Consider the following 25,027-nt stretch of genomic DNA (forward strand, 5'->3'; position numbering starts at 1 on the left):
CCCGGTGGCGAAGTGTGTTAAAGCGCTGAGCTGCTGAACTTGCAGACCAAAAGGTCCCAGGTTCAAATCCCAGGAGCAGCTTGAGCGCCCACTGTTAGCTCCAGCTCCTGCTAACCTAGCAGTTCGAAAACATGCCAATGTGAGTAGATCAATAGGTACCGCTCTCTATGGACAACGCTGGCTCTTCGGCTTAGAAATTGAGATGAGCACCAACCCCCAGAGTCAGACATGACTGGACTTAACATCAGGGGAAACCTTTACCTTTTTAAGATTGTAAACTGCCTTAAGGAAAGATTGTTGAAACTTCAGTGTGAAATGACATTTTGCATAAATGTCAACATAAGTTGATGCAACCAGTTATCTAATCTTCCCTGATGAAAAAGCATTTTCAAATAGTTAATTTATAATCTAGACTATTATTGCGTTATTAGTGAAATTAATCAAAGATGATCTTTTAATATTTTTTAAAAATACATTTTATGAAGAAATTATTTAAACACAAAACAGTAAATAAATAAACATTATATATAAATATATACTAAAATACAATGGAGATAATGGTTTCTTGTCATATAGTTTTAGTCTCAGTTACAGGTGTAATAGAATAATTCTTAGCAAAATTGGCTATTTCAGGATATTGTTTGAATATTAATCAAAGGTGTTTTAATCCTTAGGGTTACCATAAGTTTTTGTGGCAAACATCTCTGCCTGCTGCTTTTTTACCTCCAGCAATTGTGAATAAGTTTTGGATTGCATTTTACTCACTTTTCATCAACTGAGTTGATGAAATTTAAAATGTGCTGGGGTTTTTTAAATCTTCTCTTAAACTCTGATATAATGAAATCAAGGGTGTATGTTTCCAATTTCCATCTTTATCAGTACACCTTCATTTCCCACTTGTTCTTGTTAAACATTTCTTCCAAATCCCATAACATAGGCAAATTACTCAGTACTTCTCATTGATCATTCTTAAAAACGTAATTTTTCAAATTCCCTGTTATTTATTAAAGAAAAAGCCCGGGCTGTGGCGCAGGCTGTTGAGCAGCCAGCTGCAGCCAGCTACAACAAATCACTCTGACCAAGAGGTTATGAGTTCGAGGCCAGCTCGGAGCCCCGCGTTTGTCTTTGTCTTTGTTCTATGTTAAGGCATTGAATGTTTGCCTTATATGTGTAATGTGATCCGCCCTAAGTCCCCTTCAGGGTGAGAAGGACGGAATATAAATACTGTAAATAAATAAATACATTTTCTGAACATTTGACTGATCATATATGACATGTGGAAATATTGAATGAAAGATTTCTATCATACATTTCTCTGAGAATTAGGTTTCCACTTTTCCATCCTTAAAGATTTTTTTTTTAGGTTGTTATTCATCCTTTTCCCTAGATCATGGTATTTAATTAGAATTTAAAAAATTCCTCAGGAGGGGGAAAACAGAGACATGCTGAAAGTTTGGCAAACTTTCCCTAGCCACGAACACAGCAAAGGTATTACACTGCATTAAAAGAACAGAGAATTTATAAGGAGGGAATTAGGCTCTTCGTTTTTTCAAATCGTAGTTTGGTATTTATATGTGAAGCAATTCTCAGCATTTAATGTAGAGAGTTGTTTTAGAGTCACAGATCAATCCACTGAGGAGATACAGAACTTCATAAGTCATATCAGGCCTTACAGTTTGATTCTACTGACCATATTCTATAATTAAGTAGAACGTCTAATCTAAATCTGTTGGCTCGCAATTTAGGTGTATTTCCTCCTGCATGTAGAAATGGGAGACAATGGTTTGATCTGTCTCTAGCAACATTTTTCATATTTGAATATTATTATCAAGCCTAACCTTAATCTCTCAGAATAAAACATACCAAGTTCCTTTGTCATATGGCATGCTTTCTGCACTTTGTATTGTCTTGATTAATCTCCTCTGAATAGGGCCAGATTTTGTACAGTGTTGGAAAGAACACCACATTGAGCGTATTGCTAATAGTATTGCAAATAGTCAAAACTCCAGTGCAAGTTAATAGGAAAGCTGAGGACTGGGATCTCTTGCAACCAAAGTCAATGAGTATTCCTGAGCATTTAGTGGTCATTATTATTATTATTATTAACTTCATTTCTATCCTGCTCTTCTCACCCCGCAAGGGACTTAGAGCGGCAGACAACATACATTTAGGCAAAAATTCAATGTCTCATTTTACAAAGCAAATAAAACATAACATAAAATCAATAGAAACAATCAACATTTAAATTCAATTTAAAACCATTAACATTAAGATATTAAAACATCATCATCTTAAGGTCTTCTTTGGCTGTCTAGGATGGTTACAGTTGTCCCTCCACATTTGTGGTTTTGACTTCTGCAGATTGGATTACACTATGTAACATGATTTTTGTTCCTGGATTATAAATGTCATTTCCCAATTAGTTCTATCATAAAGACATGGAAAACGTTTATTATGTTTATAATAAAATTTATTAAGTTTATTAGGACATCCTGCAGCACATTTTGCTATAGTTTTTTTCAATTAGTCATTGAGTCTCAACCAATTCAACATCGTTCGTGGCAGCGGAAGTCAGCCATAGAGTCATGCTGGAAGACCTCAAAATTACCACAGAGGTGTACTCTCAGTAAAAAAAAAAGCAATTTCTTTGTGTTTTTTTAACTTTCATGGGGGTCCTATTTCTTTAACCTCAGTGAATGTGAAAGGGATGACTGGGCTTATGCTCCACTATTACCTATAACACTATGTAACATTATTTTTGTTCCTAGATTATGACTGTCATTTCTTAATTGGTGCTATCATAAAAAACATGGAAAAAGTTGGAAACCTGGAATAGGGATATTGTGATAAATGTGATCAGAGCAGCAGGACTGGATAGGTTTGACTTGCAGAGAGCGCATGGCTTCTGTTATGGAGGACAGTCTTCAGTTTGAAGTTCTGCCAAAAGACAGTCCTGTTTTTAAAAATAATCTTTGTTTGAAGATTGTCTTATTTGCAGACTGACCCACTCATTTGGCCAGCTTGGCCACTTTAGTGTTCATTTGGGTGAAATGGATTATAATTCAGTCTTAAATTATATAAAAAGTCCAAATTTACAACTGTATATAGAAACTGTCATATATAGTTTCATTGAAATCATTGTCCTCTTTTATATATTTTTACCTCAATTTCAAATAGTCCATGATAATTTGGTCCTATCTCAGAGCTTTTTTCTCAGTACTTGCCTTAAAAACCTTATGAACCCTATTTTGAGAAAGCTTGCACCCCCTCTTCCCCTACTCCTATTGACATTCATGAGCCCAGACAACAGAGGTTTATGGTTTTGTTTTGCTATTGAGGCCACGTGAGAAAAAGCAGAGAAGGCATCCCATTAACCAATCCACTGCTCTGTAATATACTGTGATTATCAGAAATTGATGAGTAAACATGCAGCTGCCTGGCCAGAACTAACTTCTTTGTTTGTTTCTTTTTGTGATTTGTAGGTTTTGAACTTTTAACTTGTCTTATCTCAAAGTTTGTATGTGCTCAAATGTGTTTAAAGCTTTGTGGAGGGGAAGAGATAGTAGCTAAGACAAATAAGACAAAAACAGCTAAAGCGGAAGCTGTAATCCAAAGTAGTGGCAACCATGACTACCAGCTCCCATGTGCCTTGCCCTAATGGCTAGCCATCATGTAGTAAATCTGATTTTGGTTGTTAGAAAACCTGTTGGATGTTCTCAGTCTCTTTCTTTCCACAGAAACCCCTCAGATGAACCCTCTGATTGAGCCTCTCTCCTGGATGCTAGGCACCTGGCTCTCAGACCCACCAGGAGATTGTACCTACCCAACAATGAAGCCCTTTCAGTACCTCGAAGAAGTGCACATCTCTCATGTGGGGCAGCCCATGCTGAATTTTTCGTGAGTTGTCTTATTTTGGGGCATATTTGAAAGGGGTGTTCCTTAGAATAATCTGTATTATCATTATGAAACTGTCTGAATTATTAATTTTAGATCACTTCACTGCATCTAGCTGTCATTGAGTGCAAAGGCATACATTAATTCAAATATAATAGAAGGTCAATTTGATACAACAAAATAGCAAATCAAATTCAAAAACAATCCTTACAGTGCAGTTATATTTCAGTATTTAGTAATCTCAGATGTGACTGGAAGAAGAGAATACCTTCAGAGGCTCACATTATTCTGTTACAGTCCAAACTTAGGTTCCCCGATAAGTTAACAGGCAAAGAAATATATATATATATAGCTTTTCATAGTTATTTTACTTCCCAAGATCCCTGTTCCCTCTCAAATGTTTTTAGCCCATACCAAGGAAGACTTAAGAGGAAGGCAAATGGTAAAGGAGATAACAGTAGGCAGGCACACTAAATTGGTCTAGGGTCACCAAAGATAGAAGTGTCTAAGAGTCATGGGCCTTATGAACAGACTCCAAAAACAGTAATAGAAAAAGTATTACTACTTTATTAAAACTCTGACTTTTAGATAAGAAGGAGGCTTCTTCTAAGCATACTAAAATAGTAACCCTTTTATTTGCCAATATGGAATTACTGGATACCAGTGGTTATGACAAATGTTTTAAAATGAAGATATGTCATAGAACAATGTGAACAAGCAACAGTGGCTATAGGATGGATTTGAGAAGAGTATAATGGAAGACCTGTGGCTGTGTTTGTAATTAGAGTAGGAGAAATTGTGGAGGGTGCTGTGATAAAAGACTTTTAACTGTTAACTTTTTGGTTAAACCTACTAGTCTTTCAAACAAGCTTTGGTCAAAATCAAGCAAGGCGAGCATGTTATCACAAGTGTGATTTATTGCCTTCTAAGCCCATCAAAGAATGTTTGAAATATCAGTCACTTACATCTCTTCTCATCCTGAGGAAAATGCATACATGTGTAAACAAAAAGAGAGACTGTGAATATAATCCTGGTTTCTGATTTGGTTTTAGAAAAAAAAATCCTGGAATTTTATGTGGTGGATTATAATGTTTAAAAATTGCAGAAAGGATTGAGAAGTTGTTTATATTACTGTATTGTGTAAGTGCATAAATATCTTACCCAAAGCTTCTAATTGTACGGCCAATTATTTTCTCAAAGCTGTTTGTTTTTGTTCATACTTGTATGTTATACAAATACTAGCTGTGCCCGACCACGCGTTGCTGTGGCGAAGTATGGTGGTATGGGAAATAAAGTATTGAGGAATTGGTGGTAGTTAAGGTCAAGGGTAAAGGTTTTCCCCAGACATTAAGTCCAGTCGTGTCTGACTCTGGAGGTTGGTGCTCATCTCCATTTCTAAGCCGAAGAGCCGGCATTGTCCGTAGACTCCTCCAAGGTCATGTGGGATGACTACATGGAGCGGCGTTACCTTCCCGCTGGAGCAGTACCTATTGATGCACTCACATTTGCATGTTTTCGAACTTCTGGGTTGGCAGAAGCTGGGGCTAACAGTGGGGGCTCTCTCCGCTCCCCCAATTCAAACCTGTGGCCTTTCGGTCCAGAAGTTCAGCAGCTCAGCACTTTAACACGCTGCGCCATCAGGGGATATTATTTCCTAAAGGTTGTGAATATACAATATTTCTGATTGGGTTTTTTTGTTTGTTGGAGGCAAGTATGAATGCTGCAATTAGGAAAAATGATTAGGATGTAATGGCCTTGCAGCTTTAAAGCCTGGCTGTTTCCTCCCTGAGTGATTTTTTTGTTGGGAGGTGTTAGCTGGCCCTGATTGTTTCCTGTCTGGAATTCCCTTGTTTTCAGAGTGGTGTTGTTTGCGATATTTTATGTGCTTCTACTGTCTGTGGCCCTGAGAAAACAGAGGATTTGCCAGACTTTGATGATGGGAATACTTTGTTGGTAGGTGTTAGCTGGCCCTGATTGTTTCCTGTCTGGAATTCCCTTGTTTTCAGAGTGGTGGTGTTTGCGATATTTTATGTGCTTCTACTGTCTGTGGCCCTGAGAAAACAGAGGATTTGCCAGACTTTGATGATGGGAATACTTTGTTGGTAGGTGTTAGCTGGCCCTGATTGTTTCCTGTCTGGAATTCCCCTGTTTATTTACTGTCCTGGTTTTAGAGATTATATTGTTCTGCATTATTCTATCCCAGTAATTATTTCATATTAAAGAAGAATCTCACTTATCCAACATTCGCTTATACAATGTTCTGGATTATCCAACGCAGTCTGCCTTTTCATAATCAATGTTTTTGTAGTCAGTGTTTTAAATTCATTGTGATATTTTAGTGGTAAATTTGTAAATACAGTACAGTAGAGTCTCACTTATCCAACATAAACGGGCCGGCAGAACGTTGGATAAGCGAATATGTTGGATAATGAGGAATTAAAGATAACCCTATTAAACATCAAATTAAGTTATGATTTTACAAATTAAGCACCAAAACATCATGTTAGACAACAAATTTGTCAGAAAAGTAGTTCAGTACACAGTAATGCTATATAGTAATTACTGTATTTATGAATTTAGCACCAAAATATCACGATATATTGAAAGCATTGACTACAAAAATGCGTTGCATAATCCAGAACGTTGGATAAGCGAGTGTTGGATGAGTGAGACTCTACTGTAAATACTACATAGCATTACTGTGCATGGAACTACTTTTTCTGTCAAATTTGTTGTATAATATGATGTTTTGGTGCTTAATTTGTATAATGATTACCTAATTTGATGTTTAATTGGCTTTTCCTGAATCCCTTCTTATTATCCAACATATTCACTTATCCTGCCGGCCTGTTTACGTTGGATAAGTGAGACTCTACTGTATATTGATAATCTTAAATTATCTTCTTAGAACTGGATTATAGGAGGCTCCTTCTTCACAGCTGTATAAAATGCACACTGAAGTGGATTATATGGCAGTGTGGAGTCAAGATAATCCAGTGCAAAGCAGATAATATAAGATTATAAATGGGTTATATAGCTGTGTTGAAGGGCTTTGAGTCTACACTGCCATATAATCCAGTGCAAATTAGATAATCTGTGGAAGAAGTCTAAGTGAGGCCTAAATCTGCCTGTCCCCTAACTGAAACCTGGCTGTTCCTTGGTTGCTAGGCAACCAAGTGGGCAGAGATTAGCCCTCTAAACTGGCAGCAATTGGATAAAAAAAATTATTGCTCTCCCTCTAATTAGGACTTTATTTTTCTTTTCTTTTTGTTGTATCAACCTTGAGGCGTGGATGATGGGTTGTGTTGTCAAATTTTGAGGTTGGGGGGCCTGTACTTTTGTTGTTTTGTGAATTGCCGTGATGCCATCACTCTTTTATATATATAGATTAAGTTACAGCCTTGAAAATGCCGTAAGTTTAGTGTATTCTGAAAAACAGCTTGCATCATGGGTATTCTTATATGTAGAAATCTTTATGTTGAATTGCTCATTTTGTTGATTTTCAACATCATCAACATTTATGCTGATTTTTGGACTCCTATGGATTAGCTTGAGGGGGAAGTGGGTTTTAAATTGTTACTCTCTTAGTGGCTTTCTAGGTCAGTAGACAGTGTTCTTGTTTTGAATAGCTTGGGAGAAATGTAATGAAAGAAGTTATTCAATAACACTATGTTTGTGAGAGAGATATTAGGGAGGTTATAGCTTAGTGTTTAATTGTTTAAGAATGAGTTAAATCAATTTTTTTATTTAGGAGGAAAATTACTGTTGCATTTCTCTGTATTGTCTACTCAAGTTCCATGGTTATTTATCTCAGCATTAAAAGAATGATACAAAATATCAGAGATGGAAAATATCCCAAAGACTCTGTTTTCAGGGCCCTATGAGTCAATATATTTATGGCAATAACCTTTCTGTAAATAGTGTCCTTAAATAAGGCCTCAGAAAACTGGATCAAGAACTGTGCTTCTTAACAACTTGAGTACATGGATATATACAGGCCATATTTCTTTGCTGCAAAGGAGGCTAAAAATATCGCTGGATGAGTTCTAGTTTCTATGGAAAATTTGTTTATAGAAACATAATAATGTCAGCACCCTCAACTTGTAACAGGTTCAGCGCCTTCCATCCAGACACCAGGAAGCCAATGCACAGAGAATGTGGATTTATCCGTATCAAGCCTGACACTAACAAGGTGGCCTTCATCAGTGCTCAAAACACAGGTACCACCTTAATTACATTAGGACTTCTATATTATGTTGTAAATCTGACTTCGTCAAAAGGAGTTAAAGCATTCTGCAGCCTTTCTTCCCAGTAGTTGAATCTACTATTACAGTTTTTAAACTTCACTATTACTAATAACGCATTTTCTTCATTCAGGTTTGGTGGAGGTGGAGGAAGGAGAAGTGAATGGGCAGGAACTTTCTTTAGCTTCCCACTCAGTAGCAAGGATCTCATTTGCCAAGAAACCCGATGTAGAAAAAGTGAGTAGACTTAAGTGTGGTCTCGATGGTTGAGAGCTATGGTAAACTCCTACTCAACATCCAATCAGAAGGGCAAAATAAGTAGATCTATTCTTTTGTAAACCATGATAGCAGATTATCTTAACTGTCGGACAGGATTGGAACTATTAGACTATAATGCTAGATATTTTGATAACAGGAATGGACTAATTAAACAGCATCTATATATTGTTTTTGAGGACAAATAGTTTTAAAATTGTTATTTATTAATGTTTTATTAGTATGTTTAATTCTATGTAGTAATAATTGGTTATTGTTTTTATCTATTGCTTATATTTTTTTGTATCTGCTGATTGCTGTAATCTGCTCCGAGTCCCTTCGGGGAGAGGGGGCAGGGTATAAATAGAGTTTATTATTATTATGTATTATTTAATAAAGTGATTCAATTTATGTCGAGCCTGCATATAAGAAAGGAGGAGAAGTATCCTTTCAACTGACTTCAAGATTTCTGGAGACCTCTTATATTTCTGCCCTTTATCCCACGTGTAGCTATTAGCGATTACTAACTATTAACTATATATATATATATATACATATCTTTAAAAGAAATGATATGGTTCTATCCATTAAATATAAATGCAGAAATACACGTCTTTGTTTCAGAAGCCAGCTGACTGAATGTAGGAGCTAGTAAGAGGTGTTTTTATATGTATATTTAATAACTGCGATCAACTATCTTAAAATTATTAGGGTTTTTTGCAATTTAATTTTCTATCTTGCTCCTTTGAAACTTGCCCCTCTTTCTCCCCATCTATATGGTATCTTAAACGTCACGTCTTGTTTTCTACTTTCTTGTCAACCACACAAAGCAAACCTGTATGTACTCTCTGTCCTTGGTGACCGTTATACTCTAGCTAATAGCCTCTGTACTAAAGACTTACAAGTGTTCTAATAATCAAATGTTGTTTGGTAGTTCAGTAGACAACAACACTGCAATAGAGAAACATGAGATGATTGTGGGGGCTCATGTGGCTATAGATGTATAAATGTTGTACACTTTAGGATACTGTACTCAGGATGGAGGTGAGGTGTGCTTCCAAATCTCTTTTTGGGCATATGGGATCCTTCTCTTTGGCCTACCTTTATTGTAGCTCCATTTGCAAGGATGCATGGTGTGTATATGTATTTGAGGTGGATTCCATTTTGCTCCTTCTATGGCCCCTGGAAAGGAGTAGATTGTACACAGCTTATTCATTCAGGTCATAGCAAAGCACTTGTACAAACAAGAAATGCCAGTACGTTTTTGCCAAACTTTTGTGCCACAATAAAAAGTATTTTTCCACTTTCACAATTGTTGAAAGTGTTGTGGACATCAAGTGGGAATAACCCCAATTAAATGCATTTCTTTTCCAGGTTGTAGCACCAGTTTGGCAAAGTCAGTAAAGAATTATTATTCCTACTCCTACTATTACAATTCTCTGTGCATCCTCTGATGCTTATGAAACATTTTAATGTAATATTTTATTATTCTCTTTTCTTGTGTTATAATTACCAATAGTGCTTTGTTGAGTTTACAATACCATAAAACAGATAACAGAAGAAAGCATTATACATCAATATATTTGTTCCAAACAATAATAACATTTATTTAAATCAGGTCCATTGTCTGTATGAAGAAACTACAACTGGGAATCTCATTCGTCCATTTATTGCAAAGATGAAAATGAACACTTGGCACTTCAGCTACAGATGTCTTTTTGTTCATTTCTAACACAGAAACTGAGAGGACATTATCTACATTTACAGTTTGAGTAAAGTGATATGATTCCAGGAAGCCTAGAGCCATTAGAGCAGTTTTGGCTATGTTCCTGCCAACACACCCGATTTTTCTTCACCATTAGAATGATGTAGCAATTCTCACACACATTTCTCTGTTGTGTACCCTCCCTTGAGTTTTGATTTTTCAGGGGGCTCTGCTGCTGTTCTGTTTTCCTGCTAAGTGCTTATTTTAAAAAGGCATGAAATACCTGGAAAACAGAGCCTTCTTAAATTCTGTAGATTTTGCCTTTCTGCCTGGAGTGCACTGGCTGTCTTTTTAAGCAAATAATGTGTTTGTTTTCCTAAGCCTTCTAAGAAGAGAAAAGACTTCCTGGTCAAAGAATAAGACAGATACCTTTAGCAGTGATGCCAGCTGGTTAAGACTTACATTATATTAAGAGCCTACAGTATACATTTTAAAATGAGGATCTGTGATTTCCTCAGTGTAGGTAATCTTTCCATCAGTGTCGGTTCCACACATAATTGCAGTGACTAATTCATCGCCAGTGGCCATCCTTCTGGTGACAAGCCTCTCTATGCTTAGCTTGTTTAAAGTTGTTCTTGGATTACAGGTCTGCTTCTGGGATTGTGCTCATAACCTTACAAATTTGGTACAGTCTCCCAGAATTTGAGCTCTGTTGGCATATTCACCAAGAACTCAGGGTGACGTCTATGCCATGATAAAATGGCAGAATAGGATTTTGTGAAATAGAAGAATTGTGCTTTTTCTTAAAAAATAAATAAATCTATGAATAATCTAAAGATGGAAGACTGGTTTTAAAAGTCTTAAAATGGGTGCTAGCTAGAATTGTTTAAAAAGCATGGATTCCTACATGGCATCGTGTCTAGATTCAAAAGGTCCAAGTGAGTGAAACTGAATGTAGAACAAATACTAAGTAAACTGCTGGCCACTAGTGGCCTCAGGTCTTGAGAACTGATGGAATTGATTGCTTATCTGTATACCCATCTAACAATTGCTCATTACCAAGTTGTTGTTGTTGTTGTTATTGTTGTTGTTGTTGTTGTTGAGAGTATGATGAGGCTAGGCACGTTGAACATTCTCCAGTGAGAAGTGAGAAGCATAACTCTGGTAGAAGTTATTTGTGTGTTTTGGTGTGTTGTCAGGCTATGAATTGGCTTTTTTACTCATTTCTTCACCTAACTTAAATTACCTGTCTATATGTCAATTTTGTTTAGTCAGAGAGCTATGTGTCTCTGAATCTAAATATTATTTTATGACAAGGACACTTCTCTCTTTCCTTACCTTCACGCACCATGTAACCATCAAACCAGTTAGGACAGGTACGTGCAACAAATACACATAAAGTTATTGTTTGTGACAATGAAGACACAGGGTTACACTTATTTCCAAGAAGCCCCCGCTGGCGCAGTTGGTTAAACTCTTGTGCTGGCAGGACTGCTGACTTGAGGGTTGGGTTGCTGACCTGAAGTTTGCTGGTTCAAATCGAACCCAGGTAGAGCGCAAATGAGCTCCCTATATCAGTTCCAGCTCCATTTGGGGACATGTGAGAAGCCTCCCGCAAAGATGGTAAAAACATCAAAAAAACATCTGGGCGTCCTCTGGGCAACATCCTTGCAGTCGGCCAATTCTCTCACACCAGAAGTGAGTTGCAGTTTCTCAAGTCACTCCTGACACAAAAAGAAAAACTTATTTCCAACACAAGTGGCAACAGCAAATTAAAACTCCTGAATGTGAAGCTCTTATTTCCATCTCTTTGAAGTCTGTGCCCAACGGCTTGAACTGAAGTGTCATTATAAGATTCTAAAGCTATTGGGTGAGAATAATAGAGAAGTGTTGTAAAATTACAGTCGAAACCTAAAATGAGGTTTGTAACTCTGTACTTCAAAAGGGCAAGGAGTACATTGCTGTGCAGGGATGGCAATGTAAATACCTTACATAAAATTGTAGTTTAAGATGGAATTTGTAAATTTTATCAAATCATTATGGCATCTTTTCTTTAATATAAATGTATTCACGTACCCTTCAGATAATCACTATGTCTACTATTAGCTGTTAAAGGGAGTATACCTTTTTGGGGACATCCTGTGTATTTAGACATACCCAATGACTCCTGTTTATAAATGCCTACAATGCAATAAAAATCGGTGTAATGTATGATAAACATTTTACATAAGGATGAGTGTGTTCAAACTTATCCATCACCTTACAAATACATTATCTGGAAATCATGGTAAATATCAGTGTTTGTTGAAAGATTTATTGTAGTAAAGAAGATCCGGATAAATCATGAACAATCAAATCATAATTCATTTCTGACATGCAAAGAAATAAGCTCCATAGTGACCAAAGTTTGTTTATTTGGTTTATATCCTGTTCTATCCCAAAGGCTTTGAGCGGCTTACACAGATACTTAAATACTTTACATTTTAAAAAAAAACTTGTTCTTGCCGGATGAGAATGGGTTGGACTCCTAGCATCCCTTCTATAGTGGGCGACTGAGGCCTTGTCCCTTGAGAATGCTGTAACCACTGGGTTACTTCACAATGTTTGCTGGGTTGAGAGAGAAAAAGCCAATTCTTGGCAGCTGTTGGCCTTTGCTGTGTTCAGGAGGAGAGACATCCCAGTAAAAGATATCTGTTTTTCCTTTCCATTGCCAACCATTTCATCGTCACTTGGTTATTCCTGGGTATGTAAAAAATGATAATGTTCCTCAGTTTGTTTTTGAAAGGCAAAGTATTTTTACTCCACAGACATTTTGATAAATGGATAAGAAATAGATTTCTGTGTATGCTTTCTTACAAGATATACTTAAATGTCTTTGAACCATTAGGGTGAACTGAGTTTTTATGTTTTGATTGCTCCATACTTAATGTTTTTGCTCAATGAAACAACTTTTGGCCTTGTTTCTTGGGCAGAGTTCCTGTAGTCCTGGATGTTTCCATTTCTTCATTTAGAAGAATGGCAGAAGAGCAAAGGGCACTGACTAACATACACAAAACCTTGGGTTAAGGGCATAAATCTTTTGCTGAAATAAGTGGATGGACCTTCCTGCAGGGCATTGCCAAGTTGTGCTCTGACTATATAAGCTTGAAGTCTAATTCTAAATTGTTAGGTGCCAGAACCTGCTACTCAGTCATAAGCTATTTACTTCATCCACTTTTTGGGAGAAGTTTAAGTCTTTTCCATTATTCAAATACATACCTGTTTTAGTCTGGATCAGTATGTGAAGGGATCTTTTGAGACCAACAGAGAGAGGAGTTGACAACATAAGCTTTCATAGCCTTAAATCTACTTTACCAGATGCATGAAGTGCTCAGTAACAGATTTTTATGAATTAGTATGTTGTGTGTGTGAATAGCAATAGAAATACAAAACTTGTGGTTATGATGACAAGGTGACAAGTTCAGTTTTAAGCATGGTTGCTTGGGGACACAGGCAGGAGGAAGGATATTGCCTAAAACCAAGCTGAGTAGATAACAAGATGGATGGTGGAGGGATTTATTGTAATGTAGCACAGATGCTGGCTGGAAACCAGAAAGGAGATGTCATAAACTGGCCAAAAAAGCCATCATGGGGCTGGGCTGTTTGTGTGTTAGGAAACCTTTGCCACTGTTCAACCCATGGTCAACACATTTGAGTTTGTGGATATATATATTTCTGCTGTTTCTCTTTCCAATAATCTTTTGTAGTTTTTTGCTCAAGCATTGCTTTTTTAAGGTCCAAGATGGAAAGTCCCAGGAGATTGATATGTTCTGCAACAGTTTTGTGTGGATTCCCACTATATTCATTTATCCTTTGGCTCAGAGACTGGCCTATTTGTTCAATATAGAGTGTGCTAAAGGGTATTGTAGACCAAAATGGCCTACATCACAGTAGAGGATGATCAAGTAGAAGTACTATACATCTAATATTCTTGGTGCTGTGGTTAGGTTCTGTGATGAAATTCCCCAAGTTGATGTGTGAGCGTCTGGGCTTGTGGTAAGATTGTGTACCCATCTCCCCATCCAGTAACTGTTTGAAATTGGGAGGCTGTTTGTAGGCAAGAAAAGGCTTGCCACCAAAAGCTCTTGAGAGGGCAGTATTGTTCAGAATAGACTGTCCTTCATCTATGATAAATCTGAGTGGCCTCAGTTAGGAGATATTTGTGACCACTAGTGAGGTCTGTCTTCAGTCTCTTCTTAATAGTTCAGCTCTGGATAAAGTTTTCCCTTGTTGATTTGGATTTTTTAAATTCATTTGGTGGAGACATTAGCTTGAGAAATGCTTGTTGTAATTTCATGAGTTTGACATTCTTGTCTTGTGGGTCTGAGCAACTGTGATTGTATTGGAGGACTCGGCTGTGAACTATAGACTTGGTAGTGTGTTCAGGATGGAAACTGGAGGCAATCGGTGTGTTTGAAATATAGTGTTGTGCTTTGTTGTAGAGCTGTATGGAGCTGTCCAGAAAGTGAATTTGTGTTGGTTCCCAACTGAGATTGATGGCAGAGTGAAAGTTGTCAAATTGTGGTGGAAAAACTTGGATGAGTGCTCTCCACAGGTCCAAATTATGAAAATAATATCAGGTAGAGGAGAGGTTTCTGGGTCCAGAAGTTAAGAAAGCATTTTTTCCAGGTCAGCCATGAAGATGTTAACATATTATGGTACAATATGTGTGCTTATGGCAGTACCATTCATTTGAAGGTATTTGTTATTACCAGAAATGAAGTTGTGTGTTGAGAATGACGTGGCAGCCCTTGGAGGCTGTGTCTGCTATGGTCTTATCTAGAAGACTGTACTGACAGTTTGCAGCCCATCCTTTCTCTGCTGTTATGTTTAGCTTTGGATATTCTTACTTGGCCTAAAGCTGGCTTGACAAAAACATTTTTCAGATGAGGCACAGTGCTGATTAAGGAGGAGATAATTATGTGCCCCGGAGCCCCAGTGGCGAAGTGCGTTAAAGCACTGAGCTGGAGACCAAAAGGTCCCAGGTTCAAACGCCGGGAGCGGCCGCTGTTAGCTCCAGCTCCTGCCAACCTAGCAGTTCGAAAACATGCCAATGTGAGTAGATCAATAGGTACCACTCCGGTGAGAAGGTAACGGCGTTCCATGCAGTCATGCCGGCCACATGACCTTGGAGGTGTCTACGGACAACGCCGGCTTTTCGGCTTAGAAATGGAGATGAGCACCAACCCCCAGAGCCAGACATGACTGGATTTAACGTCAGAGGAAACCTTTACCTTAATTATGTGTCATGTATTTTTGTTCTTTTAATGCTTGGCACATGTATGTTTTTTCCCATTTCCAATTTTGTGGAAAGCTCAAACTCTTTTTTTTTAAAAAAAAAGATGCTTCCAGGGCAAGGCTTGGAAAAGTTACAGTTTTTAGTATAATTACAGAACACCTCGGGTAAGATGGTTGCTACCCATAGATTGCAGAACTTGATGGAAAGATCTCTGTTTTCAGCCTAGGAACTTTGGCTGTACCAGCAAGATACAGCCAAGATGATTCAGTTGTTTCAAGCAAGATGATTCAGTTGTTTGCCAAAAAAAGAATGAGCTGCCGAATCACTGTGGTATTTTGTTATTGTCCTACTTTGGATGGAGTTCAAAAAACAAAAAAAAACAAAAAACGGAATAAAGACCCCTGAGCTGCACTGTTGCTAATTTACAAGTTTTGCATTGTGTTCTTACACTTTGGCAGACTCTTCACTGAAAAAGGATGGATACAGGTTTCCAGCATGGAAACAAATCTACTTTTTTTTCCAAGACTTTTACTTTTTTGCTGATTTTTGTGGGATGTTATTTGTTCCTTCATAATAACAATCTGTACTTTGGAGAAAAGGAGGAGTTAAACAAGTCTTAATAACTTTGTAGGGTTTTTGCAAGAGTGGGGAGACTTTTCTCCCCCCAATAATTGGATTTGTCCAGGCCCTTTTATTGTGATCTACTTTTTTGCTGGTGTCTTTCTTCTTGAATGATAAACAGGATCAAATAATAAGCCACGTGTTTTCTATTTCCCCCCTGTAGATTACTAGGAAATTCAGGCTCAATTCTGATGGGAAGCTGGAGCAGACAGTCTCCATGGCAACCACTACAGAGCCCATGACTCAGCACCTTCACATCACCTACAAGAAAGTGACTCCGTGAATCAAAAGAAAGTGTTTTCCCTCCAGAGAGGCCCTGAGACCAGGAATAAGGGAGCCCTATGTGAAGAGGAGGAGGCGGAAAAGAACACACTGACTTTACATCTTCGTGACCCAGTTCATACTTGACAGCAGAAGCTACAGCTGCCGAAGGAGTCCCTTCTGAAGTTTCTGTAATGTTAGTCTTAAAGCAAACTGAAAGCCAATAAAGAAGCCTTTATTTTTAAGGTTGTGGCTCGCAATGGTGTGAAGTCACTATATGAGCACTCATTAAAGAAGCTTCCAAAATGTGTTATTTATGGAATGTGGAGGTTTTCAATATTTTGGGTGATTTTAAGGGAGCAATTTTAAGAGTTTATAAACATGGAACAGCTGAGGGAGCTGGGTATGTTGAGCTGGGGGGGGGAGCTTAAGAGGGGGCGTGTTTAAATATGTGAAAAGATAGATGTCACATTGAGGAGGCGGCAGGCATATTTGTTCTTGCCTTGGAGACTAGGACAAGGATTCAAATTGCAAAAGAATCAAAATAGATTCCACCTAAACATCAGAAAGAATGGCTTGATGTTAACAGTTCTTCAGCAGTGGAATATGCTTTCCCGGAGCATAGTGGAATCTCTTTCTCTTGTGATTTTTAAGCAGAGGCTGGGTGGCCATCTGTTGGGGTTGCTTTGATAGTGCATTTCCTGCATGGCAGAATGTGGTTGGACTGGATGGTCCCTGGGGTCTCTTCCTATTTAATGATTCTATTATTTATATATGCAGAGGAAGAAGTCCTCTCCATAACATCTCCATAACATCTTGCTCTTGAATGAGTACTTTCCCAGCCCTGCTTTGATGAAATGAAATCTAGATCTAAAAAGGTAGTAATGATTGTCTGAAAACTGGCAGAGTAGGAGGACCAACAATGTGTACCAGATGATGGATAGGGCAGGAAGACAATTTTCCGTGTCTAATCTGGTTTCCTCCAGATGATTTTGGACTACCATTTCATCATCTCCAGTCAATATGGCCTCTTAAAACTTCTAGAAAAACAAGTGGAATCAAGTTAGCCTAGAGACATTCCTTCACATACTTTGCCAATACATCAATCCAGTACATTGTATCATTTTGCATGACAGTAGTGGAACCTTATGTGTGTGGCCCCATCTGATGTCACATGCAGCCTGTGCAGCTATGAAAGATGGGATCCACATGTACTTCACTAAAAATGTCCTAATGTATAATGTAAAAAATTGGAAATTTAATCTTCTGCTGGCTTTTGACCTTCAGTCCTTCATATTTCCCTCCCATCACCTACACGCTCAATTCGCTGTTAAATAGGAAAACTTAATGACAAAGGGTTATTGTCATTTCTTTAACAGAACAGGAAATGTTGGTATATTCATGAAGACTACTTGAAAATCAGCATGGCAGGGATTAGCAGCTAAAAACAATGGAGAGGATGTTAGGATGATAAAGTTACATTAGAATGCAGGAGACCCATTGCTATAGAGTTTTTTCTTCTTTTTCTGAAAGCAAAAGTAGGACCAAATTGTCAAGTGATTTTTTTTGCCCCAAATCCACTAAAACTGTCTGAAAATCCAACACCCCTCCCATCAACAAAGAGAAATATTAGCCAAAACCGAACACTGGAGATTGTGCTGGATGCAAGGGGAAGTGGATTGGCCTCTGCTCCTTATGCAGTTCCCCATCCCTACTCTAATGCAACCAGTAAAAATATTCAGTCTTTCCCCTTGACCTTTTTTTCAAAAATAACAAAAGCAGCAAACAGGAGTATGTGGAGAGTTCACAGAAATTGTTTGCCTTGCCCTTGCATATTTTGTATTAATCCATGAATCTTGGTTTGTGTTTATGCTTTTTGATTCCCCACCTAGAAAGCAGGAGCACTAGCTTTTCAAGTGTCAGATTGTATTGGGTGGTGCATAATCCTTAATCTGAGCTGTTGCCACCACCATCCTTCTCCAAAATGCTGCATTGAGAGCTGCACTCTTAACATGGAAAGTATTTGGTGGGAAGGGAAGGCATTTCTATACGCCTTCCACCTTCTCTTTCATCTGAAAACAGTATACACGTGGAATACCTGCATCTTTTTTAAAATAGAAAATTAGTAAAAGGAGCCAATTGTTCACAGAAACAACTACAGCAAATGAATGTGTTTGTTAAATTTCCCATCCACTACACACATTTTCCATTCAGATTGGAGTCTTCAGGGAAGAACATATAAATATTGAACGTAAGAGTTTACATGGACCTCATTTACCATTTAGACTTTTCCCTTGAGAATAAAACATGCTATTGAAGAGGACTAGTGATACGTGAGAATTATTGATGTACAGTATATACGTTTGCCTTTTTTTCAGGTGCTTCAGAACTGGAGAATGAGAAATGCACCTCTTTGCAAAGCAAAAGGTCTCCCTACATGTTCTCCTGCTCCTGCAAAAGCTAACTCCTTGACTCCAGAACTATATCTAGGTTTCTATGTCAGCAGGAGGTGGTGGTTTTCCCAGAAACAGTCCCTTTTCTGTCCATTGCAGCTGATTCATATCAGTCCTGCTTCTGCTTTCCACATTTCTAGGCCTACATGGCCCATGAAACAGTCTGTGTCACTAAAGAACCAAGGCTTTGTTGAGTTCTCCTTTTTACACTTCCCTCTGAACTGTAAACTAACCACTTCACCATTCAGACTTCAAACCAGATGTAACACAATTCCCAAGATCTCAGCTCAGATTTAGCTACTCCTCCCATGATAGACTAGTGCTCATTTCAAATAAAGTCTGAGTGGAAATCATGCAGTCTTCCAAAGTCTTTTTTCCATGTCAGGAGCAACTTGAGAAACTGCAAGTTGCTTCTGGTGTGAGAGAATTGGCCATGTGCAAGGAGTTTGCCCAGGGGACATCCAGATATTTTGATGTTTTTACAATCTTGTGGGAGGCTTCTCTCATGCCCCCCATGGGGAGCTGGAGCTGACAGAGGGAGCTCATCCACGCTCTCCCTGGATTCAAACCGCTGACTTTCAGGTCAGCAACCCAACTTTCACGTCAGCAGTCCTGCCGGCACAAAAGTTTAACTCATTGCATCACTGGGGGCTCCAAATAATGTTGGACTAAAACCCCAGCATTCTTAGCCAACCTAGCAATGGTCAGGGTTGCTGTCCATCAATTTCTGAATGGCTTGATTATTGCGATCTCTGACTTAAAGTAACAGCACTTCCCTGCATCTGTATCTTTTAGGCTGGAGGATTCACCTCTCTTCCTCAGTCAGGTAATTTTTGTTTTGCAACTACGAAGCATTCTTTGTAATGTTGGGCTATTTTCAGACTTCAGAAACAGCTCCAGGTTGATGAAATAAAATATTCAATCATTTATTATTTATCACAACAGAAATAAAAGTCACACATTGCACATGGTAAATGCACTGCAGTGGATACAATTCACAGACATATCTTTTTGCTTTTGTCATATAAGGTATGTTTTGCTAATGGGATCTTCTTGCATCCCTCAATCACTTTCTCATGCTCCAGTTAGATCTCTTGTTAATATATTTTAAAATGTGCTACAATTTGCATTCTTTTGTTCCACTAAGGAAAGAGCAGAGCTTTTTTTTAAAAAAAAAAATTGACTCCTGATATTTTGTCCTTGACACCCTATGTAATCTAGTTGGTCATTCTGCTGCCCGAGGTACCCATTCTCTGCCTGGCTCCCCTTTAAGTAAAGAGAGTACCACAACTGGAATTATTCTTTAACTTAAGAGAAACCATAAAGAACGTCATGCTTTTGAAGAAGTCCTCCATTTCACAGCTTTAACAGGAAATAACAAAGCTGGAGAGATCCAAATGAAAAACGGAGAAACAGTTGACGCATTACAAACAAACAGCACAGTTTTCTTCTTGACAGCAGCACCAACTATGATTCTTATCATCTTCTACAAAAAATAGAGAACAATTTGAACAAAAAGAAATAAATAACCGCTGCAAAGCCATCGTTCTCCCAAACCACTGAACATAATCCTAAGCAACTTTGAAAGTGCAACGGGTGATTGCTGCAAAAGTGAGCTGAAGAAATATTTATTCCACCAAGGATGAAGAGCTTGGGAAGCCAGAAGAATGAAAGGTTGTCAAACTCTCTTCCTCAATTAATTTCTTTCCCTGCTCTTCTTCAGCTATGAGAAGAAGAAGAAGACTGGGGCTTCCATGAGCAAATGAACTTCATCTTTCTGGTAACAGCACAAAGAAGATGGCCTTCAGGAAGTGGCCAAAGCTACAAATGGCAGCCACAAGCCAATGAGAGCGGAGGTTGGGATCAGTATTCACCACACATTTTGTTATGTCACTCTAGAGAGGAAAGGAGAGAAAGGGTTAGAAATGTACTGTTCTTGGAATTTTCCCATCCATGTAATGTTCAGTATCACAACTTGAGATCTAATAGGGTTTGCCAAGGATTCCTTGTAGATGACAGGGAAGATTCTCAACTCTTAGAACTTTCCTCATATAATCACCTCGGTCGAATACCATGACATCTAGATACTGCCTATCCAATAGTTGTAACAGCTTATGCCTATATAGTAGAAGGCCAAAATGCTGCCTGAATCTTCTCATCTGAACATTTCTACTCTAGAGCTAAGACCCACAAGGGCAAAGGATGGTTGCACATTCAACTTTTGGACGAGAAGCATATCCCAACATCCAGAAGCATTTCAGTGTTGAAACACAACTCTGAGTTCCTTTACAATGAGAACAGAGGTGTCCAATCCAACTATCTGTAATTTAGGAAGATTGTAAGTCCCATAGTCCTTCAACACTGACTAGAACAGGTAGGAGTTATAGTCAAAATCCTCAGCATAGTTTTTGAACACAGATCCATGCATTGAGCATTCACTGAAAGATGCACAAGGGAGAGACAAAGATAATTATAAGATCGTCATTCTGAAACTCACATTTTGGTCCTCCAGGTGTTTGATGCAGAATTGCACCATTCCTAATAATTGTCAGGAGTTGTAACAAAAAAAAAAGATATTCACAGCTGTCTGTTTCTGATTTAAATGACTGCTGCTCAGTTTTCATATAAGGCAGGGTTCCCATGTCTCTTTAAATATTAAACTCCAATTTTCATCTGTCCCAGGCAGCATGGCCAATAGTCAGGGATAGTGCAATTCAAGGCCAAACACCCGGAGAGCCACAGAATTCCTCCTCCTCATACAAGATGTAGTAAAACTATATCAAAGGAAGGTCACTGATACCCTGAGAGTAGTAACTTCTCACAATATATTTCTGTCCATTTCTCAACAGCCTGCAGATCTGTACAGCCAGCCCAGACGGATATGCCCCAGGTGTCTCACAAAGTCAAGTGTCATTCAAATCATAGTGTTTAGTGGAAGCTCTGAGCAAGCTTTTGAGGCATGAGAACTAGACTCATTAAAAAGGTGGTATAGGTCAAGAGCAAATTAGCTGAATGGAATTGAGCCGGAAACTTGATGGCAAATATAGCCTCAGAGTTGTCATGGGTCAGCTGCAAAGCTGCTAGAGAGACACACAGAGCCAGTATAATCAGTATCATTGTGCGGCAGGGATGGATAGAAGAAGAGTTAGTTGACTGGCAAAGCTCCAAAACAGGGAACTTTGCCCCCAGTTTGCATTATGATTGCTGGTGGTTCATAAAACCATTATGTTTTTATTCAGGTCAATGGCATTTTCACAGTGTAAAACTCCACATTTAGAGGCTGTAACTTGTGGTGGATGGAGAATATATGGCTTCCACTCCTTCTCCCAACCTTTCTGCATCTGCCTTTTAACTTGGTAACCCCCTTGAAAAACCTTTTTTTTTAAAAAAAAAAAAAAGAGAGAGAGAATATATTACTTCCAGCTCTTGTTGAACTGCAACTCTTATCATCCCTACTTGACATAGCTAACAGATATCAAGGAAGAATCTGTCTAACCACACTGAGGAAAGACATATACTCTCCACACCTGAAAAGTACTGTTACTACTTACCCAGCCTCCTCTTCTCTTCATCCAGGTCACCAAGGTCTTGCGTACAAATTCTCCCAAGCAATCCACAATAGTATGAACCATGGCTGGCTGAGCATGTCGCACACAGTCCACAGCAAGGCCAGCTGCCACAGCATAGAGAGACACAATCTTGCCCCATGTTATGCCTGCAGGAAGAAAAACATGGTCTTAGAACATGATAGGACTCAAGTCCTGATATATACAGCAGTATCCTATATCATTTGAACATGTGTCTTGTTCCGCTAATTGTTTCACAAATGGTAACAGCATGATCTCTTTCCACATCTCATCCCAAACAAAGCTAGACAATTCCTGGGAAAGCACCCAACTTTGTTGTTGTTTATATACCGTCTGGCTTATATCTACAAACAATACAAACATTTTCACTCAACTAGTAATTTGTGATATATCTGCCATTTCCTACCCTGAAGTCACTGACCATATAGTGCCTGGTGCAGAAGACTGATTCACAATAGTCAGCCAACCTTGAAGGTGATGCTTGTAAAGGCCAAAGTAGAAGAAGTACCATGTATAAACAATTCACAATTGTGAGAATGGCTTTTACAATGGAACATGCAGATAAACCTCCATTTCAGCTGGTGCCCCAGAATGGGGACAGTGGGACCTTTGTTGTGGTCCAAATCCAAAGGCTTCCTCATATATGCCATGTGCATTGGTGACAAATTAACTCTAATATGAGTGTTCCTAACACAATGCAAGTAGCAGACATCCACAGCTCCAAATCTGGCTCAGACCTGCTACAAAAGCTCCAAGGTAAAAATCCTTGCGCCATGCCAAACTGATCCAATTGTGGATCATTGCCACCCACACCAGTTCCTGCAATTTACTTTCAAAAAGTCGTTCATGCAATTGTTCATTCCTTCAATGGCATGACATCAAACATGGCCCTCACAGTTTCCTGTTATGTCATATCACACTTGGAAGCAATAATGTTCATACTGTTCAATTTTGTAAGGGATTTAGAATTGTATGCAGGAGAATCCCAGGATTCCAGAGGATGCAGCCACGGGAAGGAGTGCTATTGTAATGCTACAATTGTGTTATATGAAGGATACTCAGGACACAGGTGCTCAGGGACAAGCAGATTCAAACTGCCTTTTTCTTCAAAGTCCTTTCTGCCCGTTAACCTCAAATAAAAATACCACCAATTCTGATACAACTGGGCCAAAACAAGCTGTTCTTTTTACAAAGACACACTGGAACGGCATCACAACTTTTAACTTTATGTGTGCACAGCACTTTAAAAACCACCAAGAAAAAAAAAAACAAGCCCTGGGAGGAGTGCGGGATCTGTCTCTACATATCATCCCATGGAGCTGAAGTTAAAAATAAATCCCTGTTTCAAAGTTGATACACAATGCATAAAAAGTGAGCAGGCTCTGAGATGGGCTTTTGTTTGAACGGCCGGATGGGAGCCAGCTGTGGACCAAAGGTATGTAAATACTGAACGGCACAGACGGGAGAGAACAAACGGGACCGAGGACTGGCCGCTCAGCCAACCGCCCCCAGTCCCTGCATTGGCTTCCTAGCAGCTGGAAGGCTTCCAGGGAGCCATGTGGCGCAAAGCGTCTGGTCAGCCACTGAGCTCACAAAACCACACATCCTTTAGCTAGATAAATAAATCAACCCTCTCTTGATTATCAGTTTCCATCCAGACCACAAAACAAACCTTCTAATGAGCCACACAACATCAAGAGGGGGTGGGGGAAATGGAACCAGGATCATAACATCAACAACCCAGCCACTGAGGGCCCAACTGAAGCCTCTCTTAACCCCTGCTTGCCATGTCAAGTTTAAGATACAGCACTATATCCAAAATGTTTCTTTCTTGAGAATCCTAAGACATTTTATGCTGGTCCCCAAAATCATACTCAAGCCACGAACAAATCCAGAGCTTGAAATACTTCTCAGTATTGCTCGATAATGCTTTTTCCTGAGCATGGTCTCAGTCAAAAGAAGAAATGTCCTCAAGGCGCTACAAAGGAAGTTTAAGGCAGTGTTTATTTTGTCCTTGACTCAAACCAGAGAGTATTCACTCTCTTTCTTGTCCCAGGACATGCGAAACTGCCACTCTATTTTAAAGCATTGTACGCGACTTAAGCAAATATTTTGATTGGGTTGCTATAAGTTTTCCAGGCTGTATGGACATGTTCCAGTAGCATTCTCTCCTGACGTTTCACCCACATATATGGCAAGCAACCTCAGAGGTTGTGAGGTCTGTTGGAAACTAGGCAAGTGGGATTTGTATATCTGTGGAATGGCCAGGATGGGAGAAAGAACTTTTTGTCTCTTTGAGGCAAGTGTGGATGTTGCCATTGGGCACCTTGATTAGCACTGGATAGCCTTGCAGCTTCAAAGCCTGTCTGCTTCCTGCCTGGGGGAATCCTTTGTTGTTTCCTGTCTGGAATTCCCCTGTTTTCTTAGTGTTGCTTTGATATTTAGTCATTTGTAACAGGAAGGAACTGGCAGAAACATCTCTGAGAATTATTTGCCTAAGAAATCCTTATGAAAAGTTAAAGGAGCTTCCATAAGTTGGCAGGTGGCTTGAAGGCACATACACACTGAAAGTGTTGTGCTGCCCATTGCTTATAGGACCAAAAGGACACCTCACCAATTTGCCACTCAACTACCAATGTGGCCATGCTGGCTTTTTGTAGTTCAACGTGTCTGAAAAGCACCATGTTTTGGAAAGGTTGGATGTAACAGATACAGCCTACCTTGGAAAG

The 25,027-nt window shown here is 38.9% G+C and overlaps 2 protein-coding genes across 3 annotated transcripts in view; one reads left to right on the top strand and one right to left on the bottom strand.

The window, feature by feature from the left end:
- Positions 1 to 16,503, top strand: part of thap4 (THAP domain containing 4) — a 30,729-nt gene extending 14,226 nt beyond the window's left edge. For both annotated transcript variants that reach the window (XM_003218319.4, XM_008106339.3), the window contains 4 exons: positions 3,738 to 3,897; positions 8,005 to 8,114; positions 8,272 to 8,375; positions 16,161 to 16,503. In XM_003218319.4, coding sequence (XP_003218367.2) covers positions 3,738 to 3,897; positions 8,005 to 8,114; positions 8,272 to 8,375; positions 16,161 to 16,280 — 494 coding nt within the window. In that variant the 3' untranslated portion in view covers positions 16,281 to 16,503. The remainder of the gene's footprint in view (positions 1 to 3,737; positions 3,898 to 8,004; positions 8,115 to 8,271; positions 8,376 to 16,160) is intronic.
- A 3,113-nt stretch (positions 16,504 to 19,616) lies between these two features.
- Positions 19,617 to 25,027, bottom strand: part of bok (BCL2 family apoptosis regulator BOK) — a 30,287-nt gene continuing 24,876 nt past the window's right edge. Inside the window, exons 4-5 of the mRNA XM_003218318.4 lie at positions 22,263 to 22,426; positions 19,617 to 20,606 (exon numbers count right to left, since the gene is read on the bottom strand). Of these exons, the coding sequence (XP_003218366.1) occupies positions 20,481 to 20,606; positions 22,263 to 22,426 (290 nt within the window). The 3' untranslated portion in view covers positions 19,617 to 20,480. The remainder of the gene's footprint in view (positions 20,607 to 22,262; positions 22,427 to 25,027) is intronic.

This window comes from Anolis carolinensis, chromosome 3 (assembly GCF_035594765.1).
Source record: "Anolis carolinensis isolate JA03-04 chromosome 3, rAnoCar3.1.pri, whole genome shotgun sequence".
In the NCBI taxonomy this organism is placed as follows: domain Eukaryota; kingdom Metazoa; phylum Chordata; class Lepidosauria; order Squamata; family Dactyloidae; genus Anolis; species Anolis carolinensis.